The 9430-nt window shown below is 59.2% G+C and overlaps 1 protein-coding gene across 1 annotated transcript in view; it reads right to left on the bottom strand.

The window, feature by feature from the left end:
• Positions 1 to 61: 61 nt before the first annotated feature.
• Positions 62 to 9430, bottom strand: part of PRSS12 (serine protease 12) — a 49812-nt gene continuing 40443 nt past the window's right edge. The window contains exons 10-13 of the mRNA XM_023746267.1: positions 7656 to 7734; positions 6964 to 7086; positions 950 to 1230; positions 62 to 369 (exon numbers count right to left, since the gene is read on the bottom strand). Of these exons, the coding sequence (XP_023602035.1) occupies positions 62 to 369; positions 950 to 1230; positions 6964 to 7086; positions 7656 to 7734 (791 nt within the window). The remainder of the gene's footprint in view (positions 370 to 949; positions 1231 to 6963; positions 7087 to 7655; positions 7735 to 9430) is intronic.

Here is a 9430-nt window from a genome sequence, read left to right as displayed (position 1 = left end):
AACGCTGAGGTTGAAAGTTGCCCAACACATTTTTTAAGTATTTCCTTGAGGGTTCCGCCAATTACAGTTTGGTGACACTTTTTATCCAAGGTACAAAGGCTGAAACTTTGGTATAAACGCCGGGCGAACCCTTGGCTCCACAGCCATAGCCCCAGGAGGTCACCCCGTACACGGCCCAGCCGGCTCCCGGCCGCTCGCACACGAGGGGCCCGCCGCTGTCCCCCTGGCAGCTGTCCACGCGGCTGTGTCCCTGGAGGCTCCCGGCGCAGAGCATCCTTCCCGTGAAGCGGCCCTGGTAGCGCTCCGCGCACCGCCTCCGGGGCAGCAAGGGCACGGCGGCCTGCTGCAGCGTCCTGGCGTAGGCGCGCCCTGCAAACCAGACGGCGGTTAGCTTCCAGCTACCGTCCTGCGGAAGGAGCTGCCTGGGCAGTTTCAGGAACATGAACATCTTTCACATAAAAGCCCTCCTGTGACTCGAGTGCAGTTTAAACGGCACCCAGGCCACCGCCTGCCTTTGTCATGCTGCCACTTGGCACCTTCTTACCCTCCACTAACCCGCTTCTCAGCACCGAGTCCGGAAGACGAACTAGCAGCGCTGTGGACTCGCTACAGACAGAGCCCCCGAAAGCAGGTGCACAGGCCTCGGTGTCTGAACTGCGCATAGAAGGCGAGGGCCGCCCGGGCTGGTTTGGGTGAGCATGTCCGCTCTAAGGCCCATCTGCTGCACTGACGTGAGGACTGGTTACAAGCGACAATGACCCGTCAGCACGGGAGGGGACAGTAACTCCTACACAGAAGTTCCACACCCAGGATGGGAACCCAAGTTCATGACCTCACCCAGCAGACCTTCCTAACAACTCGCCCGAATCCGCTAAGATTCTACAACCGACCGCACGAGCAGCCACGGCCCGGTGACCCGGCCCACCGCCCGGCCTGTCGTCCCCGTTACCTGTGTCTCCCCAGCCCGTGATGTGGCAGCCGGCGGCTGTCCGCTGTGGCCTCTCTCTCCAGAGCGGCAGGCAGGCGGGCAGCACGTGGCTGCTGAGCCTGGCGCACTGCCCATCCGGCCCCTGCAGCCTGACCAGGGCGATGTCGTGGTCACTGCTGTCCGGCCGGTACGCCCCGTGGACGACAATCTGTTGGACTCCGATTTCTTCTTCAAACTCCTCGGGCACCAGCGTGTGGTAATCCCCGACCCGGACAGCGTAGCTCCGCGAGCTGTTCCCGTACCTGAGAGGCGGGCGCTAGTCAGCGCGTCAGATGCTGAAAGGCGTCCTCGCCCGAGTGACGGCCCCTAGAGCTACTGCGAGCCCGTGTCCCACGTCGCCCACCCCTTAAGCCCCCCCTTTCCTTCCATTGCTCTGCCCCCACCGCTGTGGGACGCGAAAGCCATCCTCCCACCCCACGGGACCTCAGTCCCTTGACCCTGACCTCCCTCTCCCCGGGCTGCATCCCATAATCCCTCCATCCTTTTATCCACCAAACTCCGGCTCCGGCTCCATGGGCACCACGTGCTAGGCTGCGGAAGGGGAAATGACATTGAGCAGCTCTCAGCTTCTTCCCGGAACATGAAAGCGTCCACTGGGTACCAGACCTGTCCTCCGGTGTGGACTTAGAGAAGCTGGCATTCTCAGTGACTGCCTGCCTGCACAGCAGACCCTCCCACTCGCTCCCGTCTATTCCTGGGGGCTAGACGCTGCCAAACGTTCGAACAGGCTATGCAGGGCCCTGACCACCCCGCCGTGTGGAAAGCAATTTAACTGCCCAGCTGAACACTAGGCAACGCTACAGAGACGATGTAGCTGCCAGCCACCTACCACAGACCCGTAACACCATTTCCTGTGCCTCCCTGAGGGTCTCCATTTCCAACTTTAATTCATCTCCATCTTTAACACCCAGAGGCCTTTCACATGGTGCACCTACACTATCACCTGCTGGGCTCCACTTCAAAATGGAAGCAACATTTAGGGCTATTTCACATCCTGAGACTGTAGAAAGCAATAGTGGACAAGAATCAGACATTTAGATAATTCTCACTTAGTTCCCACTTTCTGTGTACTGATATTACTATTATAAAGATTCAATATGCCTAATTAATGTACTCGGGTTTTAAAGTAATACCCCCAAGTGATTTATTACTTTTCTAACGAGAAAAACTGAGGTTGCACTCTTGAAAGTACTGCTCAAATGTTTCATGTATCTTTGGAATAGAATTTAAAAGCCATCACTGGCCAGTACAGCAGCCAGCAGCCACCTGTGTCTGTTGAGTAGAGTAGCCAGCAGCCACCTGTGTCTGTTGAGTCCAGTAGCCAGCAGCCACCTGTGTCTGTTGAGTCCAGTAGCCAGCAGCCACATGTGTCTGTTGAGTAGAGTAGCCAGCAGCCACCTGTGTCTGTTGAGTCCAGTAGCCAGCAGCCACCTGTGTCTGTTGAGTCCAGTAGCCAGCAGCCACATGTGTCTATTGAGTAGAGTAGCCAGCAGCCACCTGTGTCTATTGAGTCCAGTAGCCAGCAGCCACCTGTGTCTGTTGAGTCCAGTAACCAGCAGCCACCTGTGTCTGTTGAGTACAGTAACCAGCAGCCACCTGTGTCTGTTGAGTACAGTAACCAGCAGCCACCTGTGTCTGTTGAGTACAGTAGCCAGCAGCCACATGTGTCTGCAGGAGAACTTGAGATGAGGTTAGCCTGAATGGATACGTGCTAAAAGTATAAAGAGACTCAGGACTTTAAATATTTAGTATAAAAAAAGGGTGCTATATATAGTGAATGTTTCTATGGATAATAGGAAAATTAAATAACTCAATTTTTATATTATATTTTGCAATGATAATGTTTTGTATATACTGAGTTAAAGTGTATTATTAACATTAATTTCACCTGTTTGGTCTTTTTACCTTTTAATGTGGCTACTAGAAAATAAATGTAACGCTACATGTATGACTTGTATTTGTGGCTCGTTATATTCCTACTAGGCAGCACTGGCCTAGAGAAAGAAGTTGGCATAAACTAGGCATCTATTTATGATATATCTTTACCAGTCTCCTAGGCTGCTTATATCTTAAGCTGGACTTACAAGACATTCCCTTCACATGTCAACACTTTATGTCCTTTAAGATAATTACATCTGTCCCAGCCAGTCCGTGGAAGGCGCTGATGCGTAGCTGCACTAGGCCTTGCATCTGAACTGGCCGCAGAAGTAAGTCCCCCACGATCCAGACGTGGGCCGCAGCAGGACACCACTGCACAGGGACAGTCATGACTGAAATGCGCGTGAAGCCCGGGCAACCTCGCTTCTCGCGTCACCTCATGCCTGGACCACGGCAACAGCCCACCACGCGCCTTCCTCTTCGCGCTCTGACCTGAGCATCATCGCAAGCGTAACTTGAAATGCACCCTCCACGCTGCGGCCAGAGCGACGTTTCCACAGACAGAGCAACTGCCCTTCTGACGACCCTTCATCGGCCGAGAAAGGCCTGTCCACCCCTCATCCAGCCGGGACCTGTGCCGGCTCAGGGGCTTACCCAGGAGCCTCACTGCCGGCGGCTGCTCAGCGGGTGGGGCGTAACGCACTCAGGGAGAGGAGAGGAGAGGAGAGGTCGCAGGCTCCATCCCCAGCGGGGGGCGTGCAGGAGGCAGCCTGTCAATGATTCTCTCATTGATGTTTCTCTCTCTTACCCTCTCCCTTCCACCATCTCTAAAATCAATGAAAACATTTAAAAATTTTTTTTAAAAGTGCCTCACAGCCTCCTCTTCATCAAAATCATTTGCAAATAACACTCCCCCCCCCCCCCGCCCCCCGCCATCCTCCTAGGCAAACACAGACCTGAACTCTCAGGTCTCAAGTCAAGAACACGCGAGCAGCCCTGCCGCCCGGGAACCAGCCAGGCCTCTGCGCACTCCCAGCAGCAGGCCCTTCGCCTTCATTCCGGCTTCTTGCTAAGAGGTGACGGGCCCCTCGGGTGCTCGCTCGCTGTGCTGACCACTCGAGAGACCCGTGGCCGAGGTCCCCGTGCGGCTGGACGTGCACAGCTCATGTGGGCCCAGGCTTCGCAAGAAAACAGACTGAGGGACCCTAAGTGATAGCCGTTGCTGAAAGGCCTTTGACTGCCCCTCAAATGAAATGGAGGGAACCCCCAAACATGGGGCAGGAGAAGCCAGCAGCTCAGCAAACCCAGCCCCACCCACTCTGAGAGCCCAGGTGACCCTCAACAGCAGCAGCAGGGGCAAGAGGGAACAGAGCCGGTCACGCAGGGGCGGCCACATCTGTGCTTGCCCCTCCATCTCCTCCAAGGCCAGGGTTCCAGCGGCCCATGCGCGGCTGCGACGGGCTCTGCTGTCGGATGGACCCAAAGGCTGACACGCTGCTGTGTGAGCGGCTCCGTGGCTTAGAGAGAAGGGGCCTGTGTAGCGGGACCCGTCACACCCGTGGAGTGAGGACCCGCCACCCACGTGAGCGAGGACCTGCCTGCCGCCCGTGCCGAGCAGGGACCCATCACACAGGCCGAGCGGGGACCCACTGCACACTGCGGACCCGCCGCACGCGCGGAAGGCCAGTTCAGCCGGGGAGACGCAGCTGACGAGGGGGCAGAGCTCACTTCTAAAGAACCCGAAAGGCCACCCTTGGAACCGATCGCTCGGTCCCCCCTGCAGTTTCCGCAGTCCCAGGGGGAACCTGTCCCCTTGGGCCTCTTTCAGAGCTTCTGATAGTTAGAGGGGGGCTGTGTCACCCCAAGTCCCCGAGCCCAGGAGGACACCACCTGCAGCTCGTTCTGGTCCCTGGACGCGGTCCCGTGCCTTGAGGAAGCTCGCTGCACTGAAGATGAGTCACAGTTGCCGTGGGCACCTCGAACCAGAGGCCCACGGCCCCGGGAAGGCCAGGGACCGAGTCCCACGGATAAAGCGGTCCATTTGCAAAACAGCCTCTCCCTGCTCGCAGTCAGGGCGGCACCGTGTCGGCAGCCACCACGGGCCCCGCCCGCATCCGCCCCTGCTCCGTCACAGCTGCACCCTCCGGGCACGCAGGGGAGACACTCGAGTGAGCCGGAGGCAGCGGGTCCGGGTGTGACGTGCACTGCCCGCTGCCCGCCAAGAGCGCAGCATCTCAGCCGGACCCTCCGCCTGGCACTGAGCCCCGTCGCCACGCAGCAGCCATTTAGGAGCCTCCAGCCGCCGAGTAATAGAGAAGACGCTGGTTTGCAAACACAGGAGAGATCACTGGCTTTCAGCAACAACCGAGGGAGCAGGCCGGGGGCCGTCCTGCCGTGTCAACAGACAAACCCGGACACGTGCTACAGAGACCTTCCAGGAACCCGGGAGTCAGATCAAAGTCTTCAACCTCGAGGGGAACTTGGGGGCGATGTCCCCACTTTTGTGCTTTAGCCTTGAACCCCGTCTGTCACTCCTCACAGAGACTCAGTGGGAGGGTCGGAGTGAAGCGCTGAAGTGTTTGCTGACTCCGCCCGCGGCTTCTCTGGTCCCCAGCGCCACCCCCTCCTCCACTCATAGAGCAAGGCCACCGGATCCCCCACTCCACTAACGATCATCTCTGAGTCCCCTTCTCGAACCCCGACCCCTCCCAGCCAGCGCCGTTCTGAGCTGCTCGGTGTATAGAAGCCTCCCACGCGCAGCCACTGCCCCTCGCCGTGGACCGTCCCGCCCTCACTGCGCGGCCGAAGACCAGGCTCCGCGAGGCAAACCCCCACGCAGTTCAGCAATGACAAGAGATAATCCAACAGAAGAGCAGGCAAAGGACAGAAACAAGAATCATGAAAGAAGACAACGCTCATCAGGCACATGGGTATTTCAAAATCCCAAACCCCGGGGAAGGCGGAATTGGAAATGCTGACGGCGTCACGCGGAGGCGGGTGAGGAGCGGCCACGTCCCTGTGTCATCACCAGCACCTCCGGCCCTGACTCCGCGGAGCCCGGGCGCAGCAGGAGACCTCTCGAGGGAAAGACGCCCCGGCCCAGGACCGGCCAGCCTGCCGCGTGTCCCGGTGAAACGGGCAGCGTGTCCACCGCAGCCCCGCGCCCGCGGAAGCCACCCCGCCAGCCGCCGCAGGGGGACACGGCAACTGCGTTCGTGTCACGCAGGAGCTGAACCCGCTGCAGCGAGCGGTCCCCACGGATGGATGCAGGTCCACAGGAGGCCACAGCACAGCTCGTGGGAACACAGACATCGAAGGTTTGCTTGGGGGAACTTCTTCACAACATGGCGCCCAGTTTAGTTAAAGTGTGGTTAGGGGCACTTTCAAACGCACAGGATGAGGAGCGCATAGTGGGACTCCGCCCTCATCACCTGCTTCAGTCATTCCCAGCACGTGCCAAGTTCGGGCTGGGAAATGGCCATGAGCGGGACCCCAAGCAGGGACAGGGGGGAAGGGGGGCGGGCTGTGACCCGGAGCAGGGACAGGGGGGAAGGGGAAGGCCAGCGGGCTGCAGAGCAGACCCCCCTGAGCACTGGGACGCTACTCCCTGACTTCCTGTGTGTGTGTGGGGGGGGGGGGGGAGGGTGCCTCTGAACTGGGAGACTTCAGCCGGAACGGAAAACGTGTGACAGGAGGAAATGATCAGTTTGCCACCTGACTCTCCAGAAGGTACAAACAGAGAAACTAAAACACACAAGCACAGGACCCAAAGGACCAGAACCGAGCCTGCCCCCTCCCCGCCTTCCTAACCACAGAACCAGGGGTCTCCGCCCGCTCTCAGGCACCGTGTCACCTCGGCCATGTTCTCGGGAAGCTCTGCCATGGCCGCCTCCCCGACACCATCTTCTGTTCCCCCGAGTCTAGGCTTTGCTCTAACCCCAGGGCAGCAGGGGGCTCCCTGAGGATCCTCCACGCCTGTGCCCCTCCCTCGCTGCCAAGGAGCCCCAGTGCCGGCACAGACCTGGCCCTGCCCCGGTGCTGGGGGAGGAGGGGCAGGAGGGCCGGGGAGCCACGCTGGGCCGTCTGGGGGGACGTACCTCTTGAAGCAGTGCGCGGCCGTCAGCACCCAGCAGCTGCTCAGCAGGGTGGCCCCGCAGAGGAGCCGGCCGTCCCCTCGGGGGGACCTGAGGCGCAGCGACACCTGCCAGGGCCAGCCGCCCCTGCAAGAAAGCAGGCGGCCATCACGGTCCGGAGAGGCAGGGGCGCGTCCTTAGGACATGACGGGCGGGCTTGGGGGCATCGAAGGACCCGGATGAAAGATCCCCCTGCCGTGGGAACGGGCCCCCCGCCCTGCAGACGGGCACCTCGGCACCCCCTTCCAGAAGCCAGCCCCTCCTCTGGGCCTTGGGATGAGACGTCCTCCCCTCCTCACACCCCCCCCCCCCCCAAGCAGCCTGAAGAGCATCCACTGGGCACAGCGCTGGTTTTCCCTTAGTAAATCCAGCAGCGAAGTAACGGGTGGACAGGGGGCAAGTCCAGAGGAGCAGGCGCTGAACTCCGTGAATTCTGCATCCACAGCGGCGCCCCCAGGTCTGGGGGGAAGCCGGTTTCTGGGTTTCAGCCTCGAGCGCTCAGCAGCCCAGAAGCAGGACCGCCCTGCGAGAACCCGCACAGGCCCGGAGGCTGAGCGTGGCCGGGGTGATGGGAAAACACCACGAGGCCAGCACGCCCCCCGTTTGTACCCGAGTGCATCCCAGCCCTCTGCCCTGGAGTCTGCCCGAGCCTGTACCTCAGGGAGTTCTTCCCGCCAACGATGCGCTTCTGCCGCCGGTGCAGCGGTCGGAGCCCACAGCCGGGCGGGACGGGCGCTGGGCGGAGAGGGGAGGAATGACTCTCAGGCCGAGGCGGGAACAGCCACACGGCCCCGCTGCTCCTGCCGATTCAAATGCCTCCAACCACAGGCTGCTTTCCACGGGCGCCAAAGGCTGCCTGTCCTGAGGCAGCGCCACTCACAGCAGGCGGGGCACTGGCTCCCCGTCCAGATGTGACCCGTCAGCACCCACACCGCCTCCTCTGCTGGCCAGAGGCTGTTAGAGCTTCGGGAACGTTAACCAAAGGGCACAGTGGTCTCGTCATTGCTTCTCACAGCCCTCTGCCAACCCCGTGTGCACATGCCACCCTCAGAGGGCATCTGGCCCAAAGGCACACCGACTCCCACATTCACATATCGAAAGGGCTTACTGCGCCCCTTCTGGTGGCAAACTGTGTTTACTTATTTATTTCTTTAGGGCCTTCCAATAAAAACCAGAAGACCTGCTAGACCAGTGGTCGGCAAACTGCGACTCGCGAGCCACATGCGGCTCTTTGGTCCCTTGAGTGCATCCACAGTGGCCACGAAGTTTCAATCGCACTGTATGTGCGCGCCCGCACGTGGTGTTTTGTGGAAGAGCCACACTCAAGGGGCCGCAGTTTGCCGACCACTGTGCTAGACAAATTCAAGAAGAGCTGTAAGCACTTTTTAAATAATTTTTTAAAAATGTTTTTATTGATTTCAGAGAGGAAGGGAGAGGGAGGGAGAGAGAGAGAGAGAGAAATATCAATGATGAGAGAGAATCATGGATCAGCGGCCTCCTGCACGCACCCCTATGGGGATTGAGCCCACAACCCAGGCACGTGCCCTGACTGGGAATCAACTGCGACCTCCTGGTTCATAGGTTGACGCTCAACTACTGAGCCACTCTGGCTGGGCTGGCAACCTGTATGTAATCACACTTCCAAGATAACAACCTTCACAGCAAGAGCATGAACAAAAGAGCCAAATTAAAAATATATAAGTGGTGTGCAAAAGCGGATGAAATCTAAGGTGTGGCTAATGTTTCCATGTTTCAGAAGGTAGAACTGACAGGCGAGCATTCTGCTCTCTGGGGAAGGACACGTGAAGAAAGGGTAGGTAGAGACCGTTTGTCTATCTGGGTGAGAACCTGGAGCCCTGGCAGCACCAGTGGTTGTCTGGGTGACCAGCAGAGGGCGGCCCAGCAGGAAGCCAGCACTAGCCTGTCCCATGGAGGAGGTCCCCCGAGGTCCCCGGAGGACGGAGTGCCCCATGAGCTCCTGTGCAGGCTGGGTCCTCACCGCAGGACGCCAGGCCGCTCACTGGCACTGCCCACTGGGAGACCTGGGAGAAGAGACGTTTGCAGGAACCCTCCGAGCCAGGCCAGCGGGAGGCCGCCAAGCGGGGACGAGGTATGCTGAGCCGGCGGGGCTGGTGTTGACCTCGTTCTGGGCGGAGCACCAGCTTGCAAGGAAGGAAAGTCTATCGAGGGCCACCAAGTCCACCATTACAGCGCTTAACAGGCAAAATGAAGCTCATTTATAAAGGGATCCCCTCGGATGACCAACCGCTGAAGTCTGAATCACCTTCTAGCAGTCGGTCACTAGGTCTCGAGCCTCAACATGGAAGCAACAGGTGAGTGAGCCAGACTCTACAATTTGGGGGCGGGGGGGGGGTCTGACATAAAAACCTTTTTATCTGACGTACAGTAGTAGCACTGGGACCTTGGAAAT

This window comes from Myotis lucifugus, unplaced genomic scaffold (assembly GCF_000147115.1).
Source record: "Myotis lucifugus unplaced genomic scaffold, Myoluc2.0 scaffold_647, whole genome shotgun sequence".
NCBI classification, from domain to species: domain Eukaryota; kingdom Metazoa; phylum Chordata; class Mammalia; order Chiroptera; family Vespertilionidae; genus Myotis; species Myotis lucifugus.
This window is presented reverse-complemented; position numbering and strand designations above follow the sequence as displayed.